This window comes from Pituophis catenifer, unplaced genomic scaffold, assembly GCF_029215685.1.
Source record: "Pituophis catenifer annectens isolate HBS135680 unplaced genomic scaffold, rPitCat1.0.hap2 SCAF_4, whole genome shotgun sequence".
NCBI lineage: Eukaryota > Metazoa > Chordata > Lepidosauria > Squamata > Colubridae > Pituophis > Pituophis catenifer.
The window spans coordinates 131,618,273-131,643,456 of record NW_027256884.1 but is presented as its reverse complement, the minus strand read 5'-3'; the positions used below and the strand labels follow the sequence as shown (position 1 = coordinate 131,643,456).

Genomic DNA, 25,184 nt, shown 5'->3' with positions numbered 1-25,184 from the left:
GTCAAGGCTCCGTTGCCGGAGCGCCGCCGCCCCTCGGGTGTGACCGGGGGAGCTGCCTGCCCGATCCCGGGCGCCCGGTCGGCGGACAGGTGAGGCGGGCGGGGTCCCCGGCCGGGTCGGCTCACCGGTGGCTTCGAGGCGCCTCCGTGCTCCGTGCGTTTGCACTCGGGGCAGCTCCTCGGGAAGGCTCCGGCCACCTCGGGAAGGGAGCCGCTATTATTGCCCGCCGCCTCCCCGCCTGGGAACCCACCCCGCCTCCGCCCAGAGCCCCCGGGGACCGTTAACCATTAACCAGGGCTGCGCTGCTTCCCGGCTGGCTGGCTAAGTTTTATTGTATCCTAAAATATTGGCTCCGCTTCCTATCTGCAGAGCAGCTAACAAGAGGTTGAAAAGGAAGGAAGAAAAGCTTTGGGCAGAGAAGATGCTGAAGGGAAGGGAAATAAGGAGAAGAGCTTCCAGGCCCTTGTGGCAAAGAGCCTGGTCAATGGGTAGAAGAGGTCAAAAGCAGAGCCAAGGAAACACCCACACCCCCATCCCAAAGCACTCGGTTGCGTTTTACCTGTGCTCTGCCTGGAAAAGACTAAGAAACTGGGCTCAGAGCACCCTAAACTCTAAGCGCAGGTTAACATACACAACTCAACAGTGTTGCTTGATGGTGAGATAGGTAGCATATCAAAAAATCAATTAATAAAATAACCTGGGATGTTCCAACCAATAAACCGTAAGACAGTGGGATCCTTGGTGCTCTCTGAACTGGCTGGTTTTCCTGCAGACATTTTATTACCCAAACTCTCATCAGCACTGATGATGTTCCCTAGTTGGGCCATGAAACACCTGCAAGAAAACCACCCAGCTCAGAGAGAATCAGGGGCCCCTCAGAGGGAGAGGGAGAGACAGACTATTCAGTTCAACCCTGAGCTGCAAATATTCACTTCTGTAAGGTGGAGGCTGCTGTCTGCACCAAATTGGTTGGCAAAGATGGAGAAGCTGAGACATCAAGCAGGATGCTGAGGATGAAGATGACATTTATTTCCCACCCATCTCATATCTGACCAATGAAGATAGAAGCTTCACAGATGGGGTTGAATGTAACAGAGGACATTCCGAACTCTGTTAACTCCAGAAGTCAAGAGAGGCATGATCAAGCCTTCCAGATGTTGAGCATGATAACTTCATAAGCAACCCTGGGGACAACCCTGTGGTCACGGATGGGGAGAAACGAGGTCACAGAAGGGCCCCTGGAGAAGGAGAGTCACAGGCGCCCTTAGACATCCTGTTCTGATGATTGCGGCGGCTCCTCCCTTTGCTTTCCGTGAAGGTTTCACGGTGCAGCGACTGAAGGCCACGGCTGCTTCAGCTACAAAAGCAAAACAGAAGCTTTGGCCACTTGAGAAGCACTTGAGATGTTCTCTTATTTCATGGAATCCATGTTGGAAGTTAAATTCAGAGTTGCTCAAACTGCAAGATGGATGGCAAATAAATTTGATAATAATAACACAGGCACCTACCACATAATACCCCAGACTTAACATCTGCCAATGAAAAGAACCAAAAAAACCAAAACAAAGTCTGAATAGTGGACGTGGCAATACCTGGAGACAGCAGAAGAGAAAAGAAAGAACATAATACAAAGACCTGCAAATAGAGATAGAACAACTGCGTCAAAGGCAAGCAAGGGTAGAACCGATCGTGATAGATGCCTTGGAAAAGGCTCTGGAAAAAAACCCTTTTCTTTTGGGCTTAATGGATAAAGAACTTGAAAAAAATCTGGAACTTTAAAGTTGCATATGCTGACAGCATCAGAAATACTCCATGTACAAGAATGGAAGGCTACTCTAATTCCCACAATGGATGAAGGGCTGCAAAAATTGATGGAGTTAGCAGAGATGGCTAAATTGGCTACTTTGATTAAAGAAAAGAACACAATTACTTTTGTGTCTACTTGGAAACCACTTTTGGACTTTGGGCAGAAAAAAATGAAACTTTGACTTTGGGTTTTGCTAATTACAGTAGATAGGTTCGTTGTTATAGAAAGTTATCTTATGATTTATGATGATTGTATTTTATTGATTGATTGATTGATTGATTGATTGATTGATTTGATTTATATGCCACCCTTCTCCGGAGACTCAGGGTGGCTTACAATGCGTTAAGCAATAGCCTTCATACTTTTGTATATACCTGCTTAGTAGGGCTTTTGCCCCCACCCCCCAAGCGGTGTTCTTTTTTTATACAAAGTCAGCTTATTGCCCCCACAATCCGGGTCCTCATTTTGCCTACCTCGAAAAGATGGAAGGCTGAGTCAACCTTGAGCCTGGTGAGATTTGAACTCGCAGTAATTGCAGGCAGCTGGCAACTAAGTGCTACTTAACAGCACTTTAGACCGCTGCACCACCACTCTTTATGGTTATGGTAATGATTTATCACTTGCTGCTTGTATGTACACTGAGAGCATATGCCTCAAGACAAATTCCTTGTGTGCCCAAACACACTTGGCCAATAAAAAATTCTATTCTATGCTATGCTATGCTATGCTATGCTATGCTATGCTATGCTATGCTATGCTATGCTATGCTATGCTATGCTATGCTATGCTATGCTATTCTATTCTGTTCTGTTCTGTTCTGTTCTGTTCTGTTCTGTTCTGTTCTGTTCTGTTCTGTTCTATTCTATTCTATTCTATTCTATTCTTCTATTCCATTCCATTCCATTCCACTCGGTTTCCAAAACCTGAGAACGTAACCCAGAGAAGGGGGGGGTTTCCTTGTCCCGACCAAATTCCTTTCCTTTAAAATTCAATGGAGCCAAAGGAACGCTAGTTTGCCAGTGTTTTGCAATCACACCTCCAGGGACTAACGGAAAAAGTCTGGATCCATGTGGTGCCTGAGGAGATGGCTTCCAGTCCACCCATGTGCCCAACTGTTCCCTCCGTGCCAGTCTGCGGAGGCTCCTGCCCTCACTGGGCCGACTTCAGGGCTGGCAAATACTGCAGGGAGAGCTCTTCCATTTCTCCCAGAGTGGAAGACTTAAAAAAGCAACAAGGAACCAGAAAAGGGCAGAGCTTGAATTCCAGGCAAGGATTTCGCTTGGTCTGTTCAAGACAATAAAGAATTCTTTCTCATGGAAGGTGCAACACTTGTGCTACACAAGAGGGACCTGGAGGATGCATGACACCCCACTCTAAAGGACCCCACAAAGCTGTCTCTGCCTGGTGAGTGTTCAAGCCCAAGAGATGCAGAAATTCAAGCATCCTGTTAGCTAACATAGTTGGCTTCCTGGTTCAGTTTCTAAATTGGTAGCCAACATTTATCTGCTTTTTCAGGGGATTGGAGGCTAAAATATATGAGAATGGTTGCAGGAATTGGGTATGTCTGGTTTAATGAAAAGAAGGACTAGGGGAGACATGATCGCACTGTTCCAGTAGTCGAGGGGCTGCCATAGAGAAGAGGGGGACTACCTGTTCTCCAAAGCACCTGAAGGCAGGACAAGAAACAGAGGATGGAAACTAATCAAGGAGAGAAGCAACCTGGAATTGAGGAGAAACTTCCAAACAGTGAGAACAATCTACCAGTGGAACGGCTTCAGAGGTTGTAGCTGTTCCATCACTGGAGGACAACCATTTGTCTGGAATGGCATAGGGCTTCCTGCTTGAGCAGGGGTTGGACTAGGAGACCTCCAAGGTCCCTTCCAATTCAGTTATTCTATTATTCACTTCTAAAGTTGCCCCTTTAATCCCCACCCCTCCCAAAGCACATGGCTGCCACTGTGAGACCAGAGCTGCCCACTTCCTTTGAAGCTCTTCCAAGCTTCTGCTGGAGAGGATTTTTTTTACAGGACCAGCAGTCCATAGTTTAGCCTAGCCCTAGAACAAGATTTGCATGGTATCCTCGGAGGCTGAGACTGAGAAGGTTTCCTGCAGAAGGGCCCTTGGTGCTCTCTGGGCTTGGTAGCTTTCTTGCAGGCTTGTTGCTTGTTTTCAGTGATAGATTACAACTGATGATGTTAGCTAGTGTGGGTAATGAAACCTCTTCAAGAAAACAACTAAGCTCAGAGAGCATCAAGGACCTCACTGTTCTCCTCCTTCTCCTTTTCCTTCTCCTTCTCCTTCTCCTTCTCCTTCTCCTTCTCCTCACTCTGCAAACCCCACATCTTCCTAGCACTGGATAATGTTACCTAGTTTGATAATGAAACATCTGCAAGAAAATAACCAAGCTCAGAGAGCACCCTCATTTCAATCCTGAGCTACAAAGATTCTTGGTTTCCTGCAGCTCTAAGCTTCCTCATCCAACAGCTTACTTTCTCAAGTAAAAGCCACCCACAACCAGGCACCACATAAACACTACACATCGCTCAGTGCATACATCCTGGAGGGAGAGAAGTTCCCCACGGATGGGCTCCAATGCAAGTCTGAAAGCTTGGAAGACTAAACCTCTGGTCCCAATGACCAACTTCATCGTCCGTCTCTTTCTCTGTTCTAATTGACAGGTGCTATGATCTTCAGTGAAGCTGGTGGCCAAAGTGATGGGTGCATCTTACATGATCTGAATGATGGGCAATCTGACATACTCCTGGTCCTTTATTTTTGTGTTGCAAGGCATCCCAGGGCTGGAGGCATACCACCTGTGGTTCTCAGTGGCAGTGTGCACTGGCTATGTGATCATCATTGCTGGGAATTCTATCATTTTATTAGTCATAGTATCAGAACCAGCCCTCCACAGGCCCATGTACTACTTCCTCTGCATGCTTTCCACTATTGACTTAGCAGCCACTACCTCTACATTGCCCAAGATGCTTTCCCTCTTCTGGTTCCAGGCTGGGGAGATCCAGTTTAATACCTGTTTGACCCAGATGTTCTTCATCCATGCTTTGTGTATGATGGAGTCAGCGGTGCTGTTGGCCATGGCCATAGATCGTTACGTGGCCATCTGCTTCCCTCTCAGATACAATTCTTTCTTCACCGGCTCCCTAGCTGCCAAGATGGAGGTAGCAGCTGTTGTCAGGGGGACCCTACTGATGTGCCCATGTCCTTTCCTGATCAAAAGACTGTCCTTCTGTCAGACAAATGTTATCCACCACACCTACTGTGAGCACATGGCTGTAGTGAAGTTGGCCTGTGGAGACACCAGAATCAACAGTGTTTATGGGTTAAGTGTGGCCTTGATTGTCATTGGGGGGGACCTTCTAGGCATTGGCCTCTCTTACTTCTTCATTGTCCGTGCAGTGCTATGCCTTTCCTCCAGTGAGGCCAGGTTCAAGGCCTTCGGCACTTGTGGTTCCCACCTCTGTGTCATCACAATATCATACAGCCCAGCACTCTTCTCGTTTTTCACCTACCGCTTTGGGCACAACGTGGCTCCCCATGTTCATATCCTGCTGGCCAACCTTTACCTTCTGGTTCCTCCTATGTTAAATCCCATTATATATGGAGTGAGAACCAAGGAGATTCGGGAACAGATCATTAGAGTGTTCCTCTCACACAAGGTCATTGTCCAATCCAGATCTGTCTGAATTTGCTCCCCAAATCTCCTTCTCCCTCTTCTCATCTTAGCTGCTTGGTTGGGGATCCAGTGTTTGTAGGCTGCCCTGGTGCCTCAGATATAAGGTGGACTCATGGCTCTTATCTAGAGGGTCACTAAAGCATGCAAGTAATAGTTGGCGAAACTGCTTTGGCTGCCAAGGGTGCCAAAATGTATAATCACCAGAGTTAGAACTTCATTTTCTCCATTCACCTTGATGGCTTATGCCAGAAATAAGATCTTGGGAGAAAGAGATGAATAGAAGTTGAGAAAAGATGCAGATGGGCAGAGTGGCTACATGCATTTGTGCTCAAATCCTGCTTGTGATGAGCTTGTGAGAGGCTCACTCAGAAGGAACTAGGCAGGTCCAATACAGCAAAACCAAGGGAGCCTCTGGACGAGGTCCTCCCAGCTCCCAAAGATCAGAACTGCCGTGGAGAAGAAAACGTCCATCAAGAACAGGCAATGATCACCGAACAACAACCAGTAATAAGTTAACTGTTAACTGCCATTCAGTAAGTCACAATTAACCCAGCAATTCTCACTGAAAAGCTGAGGTGACCTGAAAAGGAATATATGAGGGATGGTTTTGGCAAAGGATAAGAGGACAAGACCCCAATCCATGGACATAACTGTCATCTACAGAAGATGCCCCTCTCGGACAACCCCTGGGCCTGGGTGTGGCAGGGCAAGAGAATGTGATGCTAAAGAAATTGTGAATAATAAAGCTTGTGTAGGTTGACAGAGATTCTGTGTCTGCTTTGTGTCCCCTGGAAACCTCATCACTGCTTACGATCCTGAATTCTTCTGCCTCCAATGAAAGCGAGTAACTCTAAAGGAAGGAAGGATAGACTAAAAGAATGCATGCAGATCTTTTCTTTTGGGGGGGGGGGTTCCACCATTTTACTGAAACAGTTTTAAGTTTGGTATCATCTACACCTTCATGTTAGCACCTAATTGAAAACTGGGCATTGTCCTATTATTCTCCAGCCCACCTCTGCATTCATTTTGCCCAGTGCAATTTGAACCAATATTTATTTATTTAGCATATGGCAATGATACATTAGCCAGGAGAGTCTCCAGGGTTAATACAGAGTAGTTGTTTGGCTGCCTCGTAATCCGTCCGGTTCGTGCTTCTGCTCTGACCACTGGGCACCACAGGGGACGAACTGGCATTCAGAATATGCTAACGGCATTCGGCAGCCTCATCTGAGGCTTTTCCCCCCACCAACTTGGAGAAGGTTCATCACCAGCTGGATTCACTGTACTGCATGAAACACTACTATTTTCCCACCACATGGTACTTATTTATCTACTTGCTGTAACATGCTTTCAAACTGCTAGGTTGGCTGAAGCTGAGGCAAGATGATACCCAACTTTTTATATCCACCTCGAATCAGCCCAGTGATGCCCTCGACGTGATGTCCCGGTGCCTGGAAGCGGTGCGGCTCTGGATGGGGAGGAACAGGCTTCAGCTCAACCCTGCCAAGACGGAATGGCTGTGGATACCGGCATCTCGGTTCCAAGGGAATATTCCATTGCTGGTTATAGGAGGTGAGGTGTTGCCCCCTGTTGACAGGGCGCGCAACTTAGGCGTCCTCCTGGATTCACGGCTGACTCTGGAAGATCATGTTACGACCGTGACCAGGGGGGCATTTGCCCAGATTCATCTGGTGCACCAGTTGCGCCCCTACCTGGACTGTGATGCCCTACGCACAGTCACTCATGTGCTCGTCACCTCCCGGATCGACTACTGCAATGCTCTCTACATGGGGCTGCCCCTGAAGACCACTCGGAGGCTTCAGCTGGTGCAGAATGCAGCCGCGCGGGTAGTGATGGGAGTGTCCCAACACTCTCATGTTACATCCCTCCTGCGGGACCTGCATTGGCTACCAGTTGCCCTCCGGGTGAGATTCAAGGTGCTGGTAATCACCTATAAAGCCCTACATGGCTTAGGCCCAGGGTATTTGGCGGACCATCTGCGGCCAGCGACTGCTCCCCATCGCCCGGTGCGTTCCCACAGGGAGGGCCTCCTTGGGGTGCCATCGGCCAGACAATGTCGGCTGGCAACCCCTAGGGAGTGGGCCTTCTCTGTGGGCGCACCTACCCTGTGGAATCAGCTCCCCCTGGGGCTCTGGGTGGCCCCTGACCTTCGCTCTTTCCGCCGTGGCCTTAAAACATGGCTATTCCGCTTGGCCGGCTTGGACTGAAGAGGTTTTAGAGGGGATTTTAATGGTTTTTATAGTTTTATTGGGTATTTTTAAAAAATTGAACTTTGTGTGTTTTATTGTTGTGAGCCACCCTGAGTCCTTTCGGAGATAGGGCGGCATATAAGTCTAAATAATAAATAAATAAATAAATAATAAATAAATAAATAAATAATAAGTACTGGGGGCTCATCCCATCATGCGGTGCTGGGACTTGAACCCTGGAGCACAGACCTCCTCTACTATGTTCAAGCCACCACCTCACCCCACCTCATTTGAATCAATAATCAGATGTTTGGCTGTGATTTTTTTGTTTTGTGAAGTTTGCTGCTTCCCTCCCCACAGAAAAATCAGGCCCAGCAATCAAAATTGAAACAGTAAAGGAATTCATCTTTCTGGGCTCTAGAATGACTGTTGACTGCATCCTTGAGATCAGAAGACGTGTAGCACATCATAAATAAAAGAATAATACAGATGACTAGAAGATCACCTCCATATCATATTCCTGCCCCCCCCTCTCTCTCTCACTCACACACACACTAAAGCACAGGGACTCAACCCCGTCCCACCCTTCCTATGCCAAGGCAAGGAGAACAACTAAGTTTTAATTGTTTATGGACAGTCCGTAAAATGGGCACAGGGTGGCCCTCTGGGGGAAGGTCATCCCAAGGGCAGGGGACGCACAGGAAAATGGCAGGGCTTCTCCCACCTTTAAGGCCACTTCACAATTGTTCAAAGTTACAACTGACACCCCAAAACTATATATGACTAAGGAAGGAGGGAGTGAGGGAAGTGCTCCAGCAACAGCTTAGTGAGGCCAACAGTAGACAGCCTGGATGACACAGCAATCCATTGTATGTTCCCATTATGGGACTCCAGCACTCTTTCCTGGCACTTCCTTCACCTGGGAGACTGCATGAGGCACCTGAGCTGAGGTTCAGGGCTGGGAGATGTTTGTGGTAACCCAGAGAGTCGAGACACATCTCTCAGTCTCCATGGATTCCCCTCTGCTCCTGGCTGAAGAATCCCAGATGCCTCACCTCAACCACCATCTCCTTTTATAAGGACTTTCAGCAACTCAGGTTACAACCATCACTAGGAATAAATCTCGTCCAAAGAAGAAGGGGAAAAAATTGCATTGTCCCTTCTAGTCTCTCATGCACCACTTCTTGATTGCCTGGTTTGGAGAAGAGACAAGGCTCTCTTGAAGAAAACTTGCCTTGATGCACTGAAATAGACAACTTCCCACCAGTTAAAAATCAGGAAGAGGTGATGCTTCTGGGACAACCTCCTGGCTCAAGGAGGAATCAGGGGAGATCATCAGCATGATATTCAAGAGCTGCAGAGTTCACTCGGTTCTTCTGTGGAGGACAATCTCAAGAAGGTTGTGTGATAATTCAGCCTTTTACAGAGATGCTGATTTCCTTCCATCTTGAAAGGTGAACACGGAGGCACGAAGCTCTCAAGGGCAGGTAGGTGAGGGAAGGCAAAGCTTGGACCACCTGGGGCACAGAGAAGGAAGGGCATTAGGGCACCAGCAGGCACATGCTGTACTCACCATGGCATCAGCTACCCTCACCAATGTCAGCACGGCAGTGTTTGCCCTGGGTGGCTTTCCTGGCCTGGAGACAGCTTACGGCTGGATTGGCATCACCATCTTCTGTGTCTACTTGGTTGCCGTGCTGGGCAACTGCTCCATTCTCTACATCATCTGGTCAGAGCCAAGCCTGCATCGGCCCATGTATCAGTTCTTGGCCATGCTGGCTGCCACCGACTTGTGCCTCTGTGTCATCACCATGCCCACCGTGCTGGGAGTCCTCTGGTTCCGCCTAAGGCAGATTGGCAGCCAGGCCTGCATTGCTCAAGCCTTCTTCCTCCACTCCTTTTCCCTCATGGAGCCAGCTGTGCTCTTTGCCATGGCGATGGACCGCTTCGTGGCTATCAGGTACCCTCTGAGGTACTCTGAGCTGCTGACCACCACCAGAGTCATGCAAATTGGACTTGCCCTCTTTCTGAGGAGCACCCTTTCCTTACTGCCTGCCTTCTATTTCCTTGCAAAGTTCCCCTACTGCAAAGACCCTACGCTGTCCCACTCCTACTGTCTGCACCAGGATCTGATTCGCTGGGCTTGCAGTGACACCACTTTCAACAACTGGTATGTCCTGATCCTGATCTTCCTCAGCATGGGCTCCGACCTCCTCTTCATTCTCCTGTCTTACGGCCTGATCCTGAAGGCAGTCCTGGACATGGTGTCCAGTGGCGGCAGCCCCCTCAAGGCCCTGAGCACCTGTGTCTCCCACCTCTGTGCTGTCCTGGTCTTCTGTGTCCCTGCACTTGGACTGTCCATCATACACCGGTTTGGGCAGCATGCGCCTCCCTTTGTCTATGTCCTCATGGGCAATGTCTACATCCTCTTCCCACCATTTATGAATCCCATCATTTATAGCATGAAAACCAAGGAGATCTCTGGACGGCTCCTCCAAATGCTCAGAAACCTCTGGAAGATGTAGCCAAAGGGAGGACAGAGGACTTAATCTCTACACAGAAAGACAATGTCAGTCACCTTCATTTTCTTTGTCTCCTGCAGGCCAGGTCTTTCCTTATTAGATGGCCAAGCAATGACTAGAAAGACCCTGTCTCACCAACCTTCCAAGGGTTCAGTACCACCATCTTTGAATAGGTTTTGCACAAGAACAGTGAGATATTCTAGGATCTTCATTTTTAAATATATTCCACAGCTTGAGACGATCAACAAAATCAGAGGCCTTTTAACCCCTTCTTCTTTGTGGCAGAATACTGCTGGGGGAGACATGATAGCAGTCTTCCAATATCTCAGGGGCTGCCACAAAGAAGTAGGGGTCAACCTATTCTCCAGAGCACTTGAGGGCAGAATAAGAAGCAACGGATGGAAACTAATCAAGGAGAGAAGCAACTTAGAACTAAGAAACTTCCTGAAAGTGAGAACAATGAATCAGTGGAGTAGAAGTTGTCTTCAGAAGTTGTGGGTGCTCCATCACTGGAGGTTTTAAGAAGAGATTGGACAAGCATTTGTCTGAAATGGTATAGGATCTCCTGCTTCAGCAGGGGGTGGGCTAGAAGATCTCCAAGGGCCCTTCCAACTCTGTTATTCTGTTACTCTGAATGTAACATATTGATATCTTTTTGATAATTTTTCCTTTCTCAGTTATCCTACCTACCTCTGCCATCGTGTTTCATGTTCTTCAGCATTTTCAAAAACCATCCTGAACATATATTTTCTAATGTCACGCTCTAGTCTGCGTTGAATGACCCTAAGCATTATTTTATTAGTATGTGAAATCAAAGATATTAAACGATAATATGCACACTCTATCAACTCTCCTCTTTTTGGTATTGTAATGTAGATTGGCACCGTGTCAAGCACTGTGTCATTCTCCAGATATGCCTCCATGCTTTGGTTGCAACCTGCAGAGATTATTCTTTTGTTGCTTGTCATATTTCCATAAATGCACCATCAATTCCCCTATGGAGAGGACGTCAATTTTGAAAAGACCGCAACGTACTAAAGTTTGCAATCAAATTTTCTGAACTGAATATAATCTTCTTCTAGATATTGAAGTCTGTGAGTTATAATGTAAGATTATAAAGAGTGCCCTATGCACATGTATTTCAGAAAATAAAGCTTTGCTATTGAGCATTCTGGCTGCTAAATGCAAAAAATTGTATTTGTTCTGTTGAGCTTTGCAGCAAAAACTGGTATTTTGCAACTGGACAGTGGAGAGAATTCAGCCTTCACACTAAGGAAAATCTAGGCTGTCAGGCTCTGATTTCTTGTTTTGTGAAGTTTGCTGCTTCCCTCCCCCAGAAAAATCAGGGCCGGTAATCAAATTTTCTCACCTGTCACTCGCTTGTGTCAGAAGAGCAAGGGCACACATGGCACAAATTTCCATGAGTCCAAAAGTGAAATAGCCACTAGGCAAGGTAACTCTCTACCACCACCCTGGTACACGTTGGCGCTACAGCACAAAAAAACCCCTCGCTTCTTGTATTCGCATATACCAGAGGTCTTCAAACTTGGCAACTCTAAGACCATGTTGGCCTAGGAATTCTGGGAGTTGAAATCCACAAGGCTTAAAGTTGCCAAGTTTGGAGATCCTTGACCTATATGTATAGTTTGCAGGAAGCCGGTGGCAGTCAACTGTGTGTTTCATGCAAACTGGCCCTTCAGAGTTGCTCTGGTATCATCTCCCAATTTGCTCAAAGCTTCCCATCCCTCTGTGATATCCCTCCATCCTCCAAAAAAGGAATTCTTGGTTGAAGAGTAACAGTTAGGTAGGCTTCATAATATGATGGAGGCAAGGTCCCCTTTCTTACTTTCCAATTTTATTTGCAAATAAATTTACTTTTTATCATTGCTAAGCAGAACTCAATACAACTAGCAAGGTAAGAATAGCCCTGCTTGATCCTGCAAGTATTTCTCACAAAGCTTGAGAGGACTGGCAAGCAAGAGACCGAAGCAGATCCTTTTCTCTTCATCTAATCCCCTGGCCGTCACAGCAGGCAACTTTCTACCAGCTTCCCACAACCAGTGGAGCGGAAGTTGCCTTCAGCAGTTGTGGGTGCTCCGTCACTGGAGGTTTCTAAGAAGAGATGGGACAAACATTTGTCTGAAATGGTCTTGGGCCTCCTGCTTCATGAGGGGGTTGGACTAGAGGACCTCCAAGCTCTCAAAGGGTCACCACCTCCAATATGCACTACATAAGCATGACAAAATAAATAAATAAATACAAAGTTATGCACATACGCACATATATGACACAGGGAAACAACACAGCCTAGTTCGGGTGTATACATGGACGAATGAGAGGCTGACCCAACATGTAGCAAGTAACAGCTAAAAGCCCAGTGCCCTTCAAGGTCCAGGGACTAGGCATTGGGGAAGAGAAGGGCCATGTTCCTTCAAGAGAGGCTTATCCCAAAGTCTTTCACCATTTCTCCTCTGTCTACAATCCCTCCCGATCCCTACCAGCACTCCCCAAGGTCAAAGGACCCCGTGCAATCATCCTATCGCTCCCATTCAGAGACTCCTTCCGATTCCCGGTCAATTCTGCATCAGCCCCAAGCCTGGGCCTGCCTCTGAGGCATCCCATGCTTCATTTAATGACTGCATCAGGGAGAGAAGGTATGGGGGTTCATTAAGTGGGGCGATCCTAACAATCATCGCAACCTGCTACTGTAATGGCTCCTTATGGTCGTAGGACAAGGACTATCTGTAATTTGATTCTTGTCTCTGACCAGCTCTTCCTGGGTGACTCTTCTGGGCAATGGGAAGCCCAGTCCACCATCAGGATGGGCAACCTCTTCAGCACTACAGGAGACGAGCTCATCGCTCCTTGGATGGCAGCAGGAGAGGGAGGCCTCTTTGAGGAAGGCTTTCAGTGACTAGGAGTTTTCTTTGATTAATGTTTCTAGTTCTTTGAAGTAATGTCACAAGTTCTCCATGAGGAATGTAGAGCGTGGTAAGAACTGCCAAGGACAAAAATTCTCCTTTATCGCACATAGAATTGAACTTTAGTAACTTGCAAATTTTTTATAATGTAACAACTGGAGACTTGACTCACCTCCCAGCATCTTCTGCCCCATTTATCAGTTGGCCTGAATGTTAGGAGGCTAAATTGATGGGGATCTTAGGTTTCCAAGACCTGAGAACATAAGATAGAGAGGGGCATGTTTTGCTTGTCCCAAATACGACCATATCTTCTCTTCCACTATTTTCTTTACTTTTAACTTCAGTGGAGCCAAAGGAAGAGAAACGGTATTTGCCAGGGTTGTTTTTTTTTTTTTTTTTTGCAATTACATCTCCAGGGACTGAGACCAAATGTTGGATCAACCTGGTGCCTGAGGAGATGATCCATCCACATGCCCACAACTGCTGCTCCTGCCAATGGGCTACGTAGGTCTGCAGAGGCTCCAGCCCTGCAAGATCAAGACTTGATTGTCTTCAGGGCCAGCAATACTGCAGGGAGAGATCTTCAGCTCCCCTCCCCTTCCCCTTGTCTCTGGTGATCTACTTAGAAGGTCTGCTAAAGTCTATGGAGATTCTCCGTCATCCAGTCATGGTTGTCCCAAAGGTGCTTTTTCAAGAGGCAACTGGACTTTCTTTGTTTTACCTTGACTATGTTTCGCTTCTCATCCAAGAAGCTTCTTCAGCTCGTGGTCTGCTATGCCTTCTGGGAACCCCCAAAGCAGCCTGGAGCTTCTCCAAGAGGGCCAGGCTTAAAAACCAAAGAACCTGAACAGCAGAGAAGGGCTGAGCTTGGATTCCAGGCAAGGATCTTGCTTGGGCTGGTCAAGCCTAAGAAGACTCCATTCTCATTGAAGGTGCAACACTTGTGCTACACAAAGGGTGCCCTGGAGGATGTATGACACCAGTTGTCCCCGGTTTGCACTGTCATGAAAATGCTTCTGCGCATGCGCGCGGCCCCATTGCAAACCGGTAGTAAAGGTAAGTAGAACCCACCCCTGTATGACACCCATAATTAACAAGGCTGTTTCTGCTTGGTGAGTTTTTTGAGCTCAGCGGCCTTCAGATGCAAAAAGTCACACATCATGTTTACTAGGCTGGTCGTTTGCTAGTTGGTTGTTTCAGTTCCAAGATCTGTAGCCAACATTTTTAATCTCCGAGAAGGGCTTGGTGTTCTCTGAGCTTGCTTGAAAATATTTCATTATCCAACTAGGCAACATCCTCAGTGCTCATGAGGTTGGAGTTTGCTTCTTGCTTATATACGGTAGCTTGCTCTGCCAATGTTGCCGATGTTTCATCCTTCATAGTTCCTTGATTATTGTTTTCTGCTTGATTGTTTGTCTGGTGTTTATTTCTGCTTCTCTGAGTGTTGGTTGCTAGGGAGGTTGTGTCTTTTGCTTAGTATTTTTATTGTCTCTTTTGAATAGCGTGTAAATGTGGTTTATCTGTATGTGTCCATTGATGGCTGATTTGTCTGAATGCCAACCTTCAAGGAATTCCCTAGCATTTCTGGATTTAGCTTGGTCTAGCATGCTTACAGTTACTCAGTTGAAGCTGTGGCTGAGTCTCTACCTGTGTTGTGAGATTAAGGAGTTTTTATTGTGTCTGCTGACTGCTATTTGGTATTCATGTTTGTGTTCTGCTAGCTTTTTGCTTGTCTGTTCTCCATAGTGGCTTTTTCAGTCCTTACACTGTATGTTGTAGATGACTTCTCTTTTCCTACCACTGTGAGACCAGAGCCACCCACTTCTTTTGAAGTTCTTCCAAACTTCTGCTGAAGAGGGGCTTGGTGCAGGAACGGCCCATAGATTAGCATAGAGCAAGACCTATACCATGTTACAGGAAAGGTTTCCTGCAGCTCCAAGAAAATTTCTATCTCTTTTTCTGCTTTGATTGACAGGTGCTAGATCTTCAGTGAAGCTGGTGGCCAAAGTAGTTGGTGCAACTCTGAATATCTGAATGATGGGCAATTTGACATATTTTTGGCTTTCCTTCTTTGAGGTGCAAGGCTTCCCAGGGCTGGAGGCTTATTATATGTGGTTCTCAGTGCTAGTTTGCACTTGCTATGGGGCTATTATTGCTGAGAACTGTAGCATTTTACTAGTCATTGTACTAAAACCAGCTCTCCACAAGCCCATGTACTACTTCCTCTGCATGCTATCTGCTACCGAATTAGTAACATCCACTTCTACATTGCCCAAGTTGCTTTCCCTCTTCTGGTTCCAGGCTGGGGAGATCCAGGTTGACAGCTGCCTTGCCCAGATGTTCTTCATCCATGCTTCAGGCATGGTAGGATCAGCAGTGCTGTTGGCCATGGCTGTATAGTTATGTGGCCATCTGCTTCCATCTCAGATTCTTTCTTGGCTCCCTAGCTGCCAAGATGGGGATGGCAGCTGTTGTCAAGAGGAATTCTGCTGATGTGCCCATGTCCTTTCCTGATCAAAAGGTTGTCTGTCGGACTAATGTTTATCCACCATACCTACTGTGAGCACATAGCTGTGGTGAGGTTGGCCTGTGGAAACACCAGGATCAACAGTCTTTATGGGCCAAGTGTAGCCTTGATTGTCATTATGGGGGACCTTCTAGGCATTGGCCTCTCTTACTTCATTGTTCATGCAGTGCTACGCCTTTCCTCCAGTGAGGCCAGATTCAAGGCCTTCGGCACTTGTGGTTCCCACCTGTCATCACAATAACAAAAAGCCCAGCACTTCTCCTTTCTTACCCACTGTTTTGGCCACAACGTGGCTCCCCATGTTCATATCCTGCTGGCCAACCTTTATCTTCTGGTTCCTCCTATGTTGAATCCCATTATATATGGAGTGAGAACCAAGATTTGGGAACAGGTCTTTAGTGTTCCTCCCAAACAAGGTCATTGTCGAACTTAGAACTGTCTGAATTTGCTCCCCAAATCTCCTTCTCCCTCTTCTCATCTTAGCTGCAGCTAGACAATGTGATGGGTTGGGGACCCAGTGTTTGTAGGCTGCCATGGTGCCTCAGCTATACAATGGACTCAGGCTCCTTTTCTAGAAGTCCACCAGGGTACATAGGCAAGAAATGGAGAAACTGCTTTAGCTGTCAGTGATGTCAAAATGTACAATCACCAGATTTAGAACTCAATTTTCTCCAGTCACCTAGCTTGCTTATACCAGAAATGATTGTCGGATTGTTCTTTGTGCCTTGGCTTCTTGGACCTCATGCTGACTTCGTGCTTTTGACCTATGGACTGGTATTGACCCCTTCGACTTCATGTGGAGCTCCTCATGCTTTGGACCCATAGACTTCTATGGACTTTCTCAGGCTGTGTTAACTTCATGACTTTTGTCTACTTACTGGACTTTGGACTGTTATTTTCAGGCGTCAAGACCTCCTCCCCAGAAAGCTCCCCAGCTTGTCCCATTTCTACTTTCTATTGCATCTGCAAATCCTTTCCTTGATTACTTTCCAATGGGTGGAAACTAATCAAGGAGAGAACCGAGCTAGAACTAGGGAGAAATTTCTTCCCAAGAGAAGAACTAACCAGTGGAATGGCTTGCCTCCAGAAGTGCAAGAGGTTGCACAGCTTTTTGTCCAGAACAGTACAGGGTCTCCTGCTTGTGCAGGGGGTTGGACTAGAAGCCCTCCAAGGTCCCTCCCAACTCTGTTAATGTTATCCTTAGCCCTTCCACTCCTTCTTCCCAAGGCCCTCATCACAGCACCCACGGCTCATTTTTCCCCTGAAGCCACCAAATCAGGTCTGCCAAGAGGTATTTTTGCACCCATTTCCTAGCTGTTCCCAATGTTGAGGAATGTGCCTGCCGTTAACGAAAGGACAGCATTCAAATCACACCAGCCTGTTTATTGATACAAAGAAAGTACAAATAGTCTTTAAAACTTCTGGAACTGTTTTTTGGTGCCAGCAGCCTTGGTCACCTTGAGGACGTTGAACCGGACGGTCTTGCTGAGGGGGCGACACTCTCCCACCGTCACGATATCCCCAATCTGCACATCCCTGGGAGGGGGAGAAGAAGAAAGAGATTTAGACTTGCCAACAAGATATGGAAGCATGCTTGTAAGCAGCTGACGCCTCAAGCTGCCCAATCTGAAAGTAGCTGCCTGCAAGTCAAATGCAGCTCATTGATGCTGAAGAGGCTGAGCTGGAAGGTGGGGTTAAAGGTGTCATTAGTTTAAGACTAATTGCATTGTCACAAAAGAACTAAGTCCTGCCTCCCTTGAATTCTGTTGACCCTTGATGTTATCCATTCAGCCGTGTCAGACTCTTGCTGATTCTCCGCATCTGCTGATCTTGCACTGCTTCTTTGAGTTGTTCTATGCTCTGGCTGGTGTCAGCTTTGATGATATCTAGTCCAATAGTACCACAAAAAGTGATGAGCTGAAAGGCGGATTTGCAACTGCAGGACCAGAACACTCATCACCAACACATGGTGGGCAGGCAAGGCCAATCCCTTTGTGCCTTATATGCAATGATTGCCAAGTTGCCAGAAGTTTTGGGGCCGTGATAAGCCAAAGCAGAGCAAGCTCTTTGGTTCAGTGAGTGCCAGATTGGCGTTTTCAGCAATGCCCCGTTCACTCTAGGGCTCTGCAGACCATCGTGAGATTATACATCATCACCAAAAGGCTTGCTGTAGGCCAGAGATGTCCACCCTGGGCAACTTTTAAGACCTGTGAACTTCAACTCCCAGAATTCCCCACCATAGCTGGCTAGGGAGTTCTGGGAACAGAAATCCACAAGCCTTAAAGCTGCAAAATGGGATGCCATAAAAATGCAGGCTGCCACTGCCCCAACTTCCATGGCAGGGGGCCACGCTGCCCGGGTTCCAAATTTTACAACGTATCTCAAAGCGTAACAATTTTTGTCTTTCTGCACACAGGACCAAAAGGTGCATGCTAATTATACCACCTGGGAAAAGCTACCCTGAGACCTTGTGCAATGCAAAATGGAGACGTCTGCAAAGACCCCACAAAGCAACCAGGTCACCAGCCCCTGTTGCAAGCCCTCTGGGAGCCTCTTCCGGCATTTCCTCACCTGAAGCAGGGAGACAGGTGCACCGACATGTTCTTGTGTCGCTTCTCAAAGCGGTTGTATTTGCGGATATAGTGCAGGTAATCCCTGCGGATGACGATGGTGCGCTGCATCTTCATCTTGGTGACCACCCCTGTGGGAGTGGGGGGGAGAGAGAAAAGTCCGGTGAAGGCCACCAACCCCCGAGGTCCATCCGGGGCTTCAAGGTGGATAGGAAGGGCCCCGAGGCTAGACAGGGCATCAGTTGTGCCAAAGGGCAGCGTCGACAGCACCCACTCAGGGGCTCCGCAGACCATCGTGAGAAAAGCATCCCTTGCCACAGCAACCTCGGGGTTGGGGGGGGGGGAAGAGCCGAAGCAGAGTCTGGTAACCCTCTGGGATGTCCCAAAGGGGCTTTTTCCAAAAGATGAATGGACATTGTTTTTTTCCCCCTTTGAAAACGTTTCGCTTCTCATCCAAGGAGCATCTTCAGTTCTGGCTGAAGGGTGGGGCATGGAAAGATTTATATTCTTTGCAGTCATCTGGTCGTTCGCTGTGATAAGTGGTTGAGGCTGCTTGGGGGTCTGAATCACTCTCTGATTCAGGTGACCCTGAGGACACAGATAAACCCCAAGCGGCCTCAAGGCCTCTCAGACACCCCCAGAAAGAGCGCTAAGGGCCAGAGAACTACTGCGAGGAATAAAAATCCTTCCATTGGGGGAGAAAAGCATCTTCGGGCCAACCAGGACCTGGACCTCGATAAGAGTCTCCACAAGGCCTCCAACCCTCCCAGGAGAAGGGAAGAGGGGCAGAATCCCGGGGGGGGGGGGTCGGGGGGCCTTAGCAGGGCGGCGTGTGGTGCCCCCCCCCATCATGCCTGCCTGCCTACCGGAGAGGATGCGGCCCCGGATGGAGACGTTGCCGGTGAAGGGGCACTTCTTGTCGATGTAGGAGCCCTCGATGGCCTGGAGGGAGAGAGGAGACCCCTGGCGTGAGCCCCGCGGCCCTCCCCACAGCCCGCCGCCCCCCTCCCGCCGCCCGCGGGCACCTCCTTGGGGGTCTTGAAGCCCAGGCCGATGTTCTTGTAGTAGCGGGGCAGCTTCTCCTTGCCGGCGTCGCCCAGCAGCACCCGCTTCTTGTTCTGGAAGATGGTGGGCTGCTTCTGGTAGGCCCGCTCCGTCTGCAGGGGAACCACAGCGCGCTCAGCCGGGAGCCACGACCGCCCCGCCGCCCAAAGCCCGGGCCTACAGCCCCGGCCGAAGCCCCGGCCCGCGGGGGACCCACCTGCGTGTCCGCCATCTTGGCCGCGCAGAACGAAAAGAGACCGCGCGCGCGGCACGCCGGGAGGTTTATCTTCGCTGGGGGAAGTGACGCAATGCGCCGCACCTCTTCCGCCGGCCGTTCGGACTTCCGCTCGCGGCCATTGGCCTGGAGATGGGAGGGGGCGTGTCTCCATGATCTCGGGGGGGGGGGCGTGCCTGGGGGAAAAGGAGAGCCGCCTAAACTGGGATGGGCATGTGGACTTCAACTCCCAGAATTCTCCGCCAGCTTTGCAGGGAGAGGGGCCCAGAACGGTTTCCCCGGATGGGTGGGGAGAAAGCATAGGGAGGAAGAAGAAGGGGGCACACGGGGATTGTCACGCCGGGGTGAGAGACGCAAGCCCTGAAGGCCTCGGCCTGCAGCCCCCCAAGTAGTAGCCGTAGTCCGGTCAATATAAGGCCAAGTAAGAGGAGGAAGAGGCGGGCCTTCCTCCGACCATGAGGCCCTCCTATTGGCCGCCTCCTCGCGGCCCGGAAAGGGGGCAAGATGGCTGCTCTCCTGAGGCCGATGAGGGGAGGCCGCTTGTGGCGCTGAGGAGCCTCTCAGGCCGAGGCTGGGCCGCCTCTCTCAAGGCCTGGGCCGGGACTGCAGCCATCGCCCCGCCTGCCCGGCGGAAGAGCCGCTCCGACGGCCCTTTGGGCTGCCTCCGCGGTCCTCATGCAGCCTCGGGCGGTCGGAGCGTCTCCGCAGAAGCGCTCAGTGCCCGGCTTCCCTCCTTGGGAGGCGGATGGAGGCCTCTCCTCCTGCGCCAGACACACCCCCACCCCCACCCCCACCACGGCTCTTTGGACGCAGCGCCCAGTGCGGCCCCCGCAACACCTGCGTTGACAACCACAATAAATTTCCGAAGATGTGTGTGTGGGGGGGGGGGGGGGTTTGTCTCAAGCACGCTTTGCTCACGGGCGTCGTTTTCAAAACACACCAGTCGGGGAGGGGCTTCTTCAACCCCCATAATTCCCTGGGCAACCCATGCTGGCTGGGGAATTCTGGGAGTTGGAGTCCACGGGTCGTCCCAAAGGTGCTTTTTCAGGCGGCAACTGGACTTCCTTGTTTTTTCTTTTGAAGACATTTCGCTTCCCATCCAAGAAGCTTCTTCAGCTCTGACTGGATGGTGGGGAATGGAAGGATTTATGCTCCTTGACAGACAGCTGATCATTGGCATCCTTTGAGAGAGAGTGGTTGAGGCCACTTGGAGGTTCATCTGTGTCCTTCCATTCCTCCTCCTGTCAGAGCTGAAGAAGCTTCTTGGATGAGAAGCAAAACGTTAAAAAGTCCAGTTGCTGCCTGAAAAATCACTTTTGGGACAACCATGACCTGAGAGGACTGAGAATCTCTACAGACTTTAAATCCACAGGTCTTTTTTAAAAAATTGACAAACTTATACAAAATATTTTATAGATGGCATTTTTCCACTGGTAAGACTAGCAAAGATGTTTAAAAACATGTCTGCCAAATGCTGGAAATGTAATCTGACACCTGGCACGTATTATCATATGTGGTGGACATGTGTCCACAAAGAAATATTGGACAAAAATACATACATGGTTAGAAAAAATGTTAAAGCTGCATATAGATTATAAGACAGAAATATTTTTGTTAGATATAATACCAGGAAATTATGATAAGGGGAATTTGTATTTAATACTACATGTATTGACAGCAGCAAGGATTGTATATACATAGTATTGGAAAAATGAGGAAACGGAGAGAAGATGTAATTAAAAAAATATTAGATTGTGCAGAAATGGACAGATTTGACACTAAAGATAAAAGAAAAAAGATGCAGAATATTTTCGAACATGGGACTTATTTTACAAATGGTTGGATAATAGAGGTAGAAATTAGGAATGGGGACAGAATTATTATGTAAGCAAATTGACCCAGACAATTCACTGTTCACCAAGCAGTTATGTATGTTAAATGAAAATGTATAAACTCTTAAATAAAAAAAAGTTGACAAGGTTGGACAGCCCTGCCTCACAGTGTTATTACTTCTTAAATTTAAATGCCTTTAAACTGTCAAACAACTCTGGGCACTCTCAACAGTATAAAAACAATCCAAAATGAACCTTAAAAGATGAAAAGCCTTCAACTTTAAGAATGAAAATATTAAAATTAACCAGGAACTAGATAAGAAAGGACCAGTGCATAAACAGGGTAGGGATGAGATCTTCTGCTAAGCCACTAACTATCTTCAAAGCAGTTATTTTTCTGATCCTTTTCATTTCAAAAGCAACGATGGATTGGCTATGGTTGCTGTGTTTGTGAAGTTCATGCTAAGCAAACAAAATACATTTAATTTTTATTTTTAGCTGTTTAACTATTTGTATATTACCCAGAGTTGCTCTAGGAGAGAGAGGGGCAGTCTCTAAAATTGATCTATAAATAAATGTTTAAATGATTTATGGAGTCCTAAACTTACAATATCAAATGGGCTTGATTTGATTTCTAAAACTGCCCATCTCAAGAAGTGACTCTTGTGTAAAAAGTTGTGTAGAAAGTCCTGGTGAAGTCCTTCATGAAAGGCCCTTCCTCCTAAGGACGATGGTGACCACTTGGTCTCTGATCTCCTTGGTCTTCACTCCATAGACAATGGGGTTCAGCATGGGAGGAAAGAGGAGGTAGAAGTTGGCCAGGAGAATGTGCACATGAGGTAACACATGATGGCCAAATCTATGTGTCAGGATGGTGAAGAGAGCCGGCGTGTAAGACACCAGGATGACCACCACGTGAGCTGCACAGGTGCTGAAGGCTTTGTAGCGGGCATCTCGTGAGGGCAGGGCCAGGACTGCCCTGGTAATCATGCAGTAGGAAAAGGTGATAAACAGCAGATCAGCCCCAACCACCAGCAGTGCCACCAGAAGCCCGTAGACCACGTTGGGCAGGATGCTTGAGCAAGCCAGTTTCACCACCGCCATATGCTCACAATAGGTGTGAGCAATGATGTTGGTCTTGCAGTATGAAAGGCGTGCCGCTAAGAAGGGGATTGGGGCGATGAAGACGGTGCCTCTCAGGACCACCACGATGCCAATCTTGGTCAGCAAGGGGGTGGTTAGGATGGAATCATATCTCAGGGGGTTGCAGATGGCCACGAAACGGTCAAAGGCCATGGCCACCAACACACTGGACTCCATGACCGAGAAGGCGTGGATGAAGAACATCTGGGCCAGGCAGGCCGTGGAACTGATTTCTCCAGCTCGGAACCAGACGATGCAAAGCATCTTGGGCAGGGTGGAGGTGGACAGGACCAGGTCTATGGTGGCCAGCATGCAGAGGAAGAGGTACATGGGCTTGTGGAGTCTCTGCTCAGTGGTGATCACGTACAACATGGTGCTATTCCCCAGCAGTGTCACAACGTACATGGAGGAGAGCGGGATGGAGATCCAGTGGTAAAGGGCTTCCAGGCCCGGAATCCCCAGCAGGATGAAGGAGGAGGGAGTTCCATGGCTCCCGTTAAGCGCAAACATCGCTCCTGGGAGGCATGGCGCACGCTGGATGCACAGACAGCTTCATCATCTGCTGCAGGGAGGGAGAACCACAAAGCAGGAGGGGGTGAACTTTGCTGCCCCATCAGAATATAGAACCATAGTTGGAAGTGACCTTGGAGGGCTTCTGGTCCAACCCCCTGCTCAAGGCAGGAGACCCTACACCATCCCAGACAAATGGCCGTGGAGTCTACTTTTGAAAACCTCCAGTGTTGGAGCAACCACCACTTCTGGAGGCAACTTCCGTGCCACTTGTCCCACTGGTGCTTTTTCCAAGAGGCAACTGGGCTTTTTTGTTTTTGTTTTTTTCTTTGAAAAAGCTTCTTCAGTTCTGGTTCTCAGCCAAGCCTCTCTTGGATTGTAAGCCGCCCTGAGTCTCCGGAGAAGGGCGGCATATAAATCAAAAAGGAAAAAGGAAAAAAAAAAAAAAGGATGAGAAGCAAAACATTTTCAAAGAGAAAAAAAAAATCTATAAAGTCCGGTTGCCTTTTGGAAAAGGCATCTTTGGGGCAACCAGGACCTGGGTGATTGAGAAGCTCCAGAGACATCAAGCCATTCCACTGATTAACTGTTTTTACTGATAGGAAAGTTCTCCTTAATTTTAGGTTGGATCTCTCTTTAATAAATTTCCATCCGTTGCTTCTTATCCTTCTTCTTATAGGAGAATAGGTTGACCCCTTCCCTCTTCTCTGCGAGAGCCCCTCAAATACTGGACGACTGCTATCCTGTCCCGTCTCCCGATCCTTCGTTAGACTAGACATCCCTGCAGCCATTCCTCATACATTTTTGCCTCCAGTCCCCTAGTCATCGTTGTTGCTCTGCTCTGCTGGTTATCCCTAAAGTGGGCCTTCGAAGGTTTAATCTCCACATGAATCCCTTTCAGGTGGACTTCACAGCAAACTCAGCCTGCCCTTCATGGATTATAGGCCTTTTAATGGGTGGAGGATATTTCAGTAAATTTTGTGAGTCCCCTTGACCCCCCCACCAAAAAAAAAAACCCCACGATCTGAAGAAGCTGCATCTTTGATTAGAGAAGGAAAGGTTTCCCCACCCAAAATCAATATTTTAAATTCTTCCTCATCAGGTGATCCCAAATGCTGTCGGGGGGGGGGGGGGGGGGGGAGGGGTGAATGTGCTTTCAGGGTTCCAGAGTGGAAACTCACAAAGCCTTTGGGCTCACAAGGCTCTGCACAAACTGTTGGGGCCCATTGACAATACAGGGAAGCCCCATGCTCTGCCCCATGGCAGGTGTGGGTAAAGGCAGAAAGTGTTAGAAACTGGATCTAGCCCAATAACTCAATGACATAGACTAGTTCTTTTCAGTAGTTTTATTGTTGATCTGTTGGTACTGGAGGTCACTGACCTTGTACCTTTCTCTTTCAGGTATACATCTGGAATCAACTGTGGAACATGTGGTTGGCCCTTTTGTACCCAGGAGGAGGGGTCAAGAGGTAAGGAGTGGTTACAGGGATTATGGGATATGTGGTTAGTTAACCCTTGAAGGACCGGGTGGTCAGGGAGAAGTAATAGTTAGGCATTTATCATGACAAAACCCCCTCTAAATGCCTAACTGGATGCCAGGGGTAATGTATGCGTACATACAGGAAATACACAAGTACAGACATGAATTACAAGCAAACACGCATTTTTGACATTAGGTAAGCATGTTGTTTATGTGGTAGGGGTTTAGTGAGAATATCTGCTGTTTGCTCCTCTGTGTCACAGTGTACTGCTCTAATGAAGCCTATCTCTGAAAACTGCCTGACGTGTTTGTATTTAATGTCAATGTGCCTAGAACGCTGACCTATGGCATCGGCCCTAGAGATCTCTATTGCTGCTTTGTTGTCTTCGTGGATAACTATTGGATATGAGGGTTCAGCCCAGATGTCGCAGAGCAGGTCATCGAACCATACTAAATTGTTTGCGGCCTTTGATAGGCAAACAAATTCTGCTTCCGTGGTTGATGTGGCCACCAGTTTTTGCTTTCCAGTGTACCAATGGATGGGGCAATTGTTGAGTAGTAGCACGTAGCCAGAGGTGCTTTTTCTGCACCCTATGTCCCCAGCCCAGTCAGCGTCAGCATAGCAGGTTAGCTTTGGTTTCTCGGATGTTTCTGGTTCTAGGCAGAGTAGGGCATCCGCACTGAATTTTAAG

At 48.2% G+C, this 25,184-nt stretch overlaps 3 protein-coding genes, 2 non-coding genes and 1 pseudogene across 7 annotated transcripts; 3 read left to right on the top strand and 3 right to left on the bottom strand.

The window, feature by feature from the left end:
* The first annotated feature begins 4,545 nt into the window (after positions 1-4,545).
* On the top strand, positions 4,546-5,508 carry LOC139316374 (olfactory receptor 52P1-like). The gene has a single exon (XM_070943065.1). The coding sequence runs from the start codon at positions 4,546-4,548 to the stop codon at positions 5,506-5,508; it is 963 nt and encodes a 320-aa protein (XP_070799166.1).
* Positions 5,509-9,282: 3,774 nt separating this feature from the next.
* Positions 9,283-10,233, top strand: LOC139316855 (olfactory receptor 51B6-like). The gene has a single exon (XM_070943694.1). It carries the CDS (start codon positions 9,283-9,285, stop codon positions 10,231-10,233), a length of 951 nt encoding a protein of 316 aa, XP_070799795.1.
* Positions 10,234-15,188: 4,955 nt separating this feature from the next.
* On the top strand, positions 15,189-16,111 carry LOC139316854 (olfactory receptor 52P1-like; annotated as a pseudogene).
* A 929-nt stretch (positions 16,112-17,040) lies between these two features.
* On the bottom strand, positions 17,041-23,012 carry LOC139316373 (small ribosomal subunit protein uS17). Of its 3 annotated transcripts, none has more exons than XM_070943062.1 (5): positions 22,098-23,012; positions 19,274-19,360; positions 19,115-19,190; positions 18,250-18,379; positions 17,041-17,214 (listed from the first exon to the last, which is right to left on the bottom strand). In XM_070943062.1, the coding sequence occupies exons 1-5, from the start codon at positions 23,010-23,012 to the stop codon at positions 17,091-17,093; spliced, it is 1,332 nt and encodes a 443-aa protein (XP_070799163.1). In that variant the 3' UTR covers positions 17,041-17,090. The 3 variants fall into 3 exon arrangements, with proteins under 3 accessions (XP_070799163.1, XP_070799165.1, XP_070799164.1); XM_070943064.1 differs by lacking the exon at positions 22,098-23,012 and adding an exon at positions 19,510-19,578 and having other exon boundaries at positions 19,274-19,405; XM_070943063.1 differs by lacking the exons at positions 17,041-17,214; positions 18,250-18,379; positions 19,115-19,190; positions 19,274-19,360 and adding an exon at positions 18,387-18,980.
* Positions 17,742-17,836, bottom strand: LOC139317307 (small nucleolar RNA SNORD35). The gene has a single exon (XR_011600440.1). It is a non-coding gene; the product is annotated as a small nucleolar RNA SNORD35 (small nucleolar RNA).
* LOC139317306 (small nucleolar RNA SNORD35) lies at positions 18,478-18,564 on the bottom strand. Its single transcript, XR_011600439.1, has one exon. It is a non-coding gene; the product is annotated as a small nucleolar RNA SNORD35 (small nucleolar RNA).
* Positions 23,013-25,184: the final 2,172 nt, after the last annotated feature.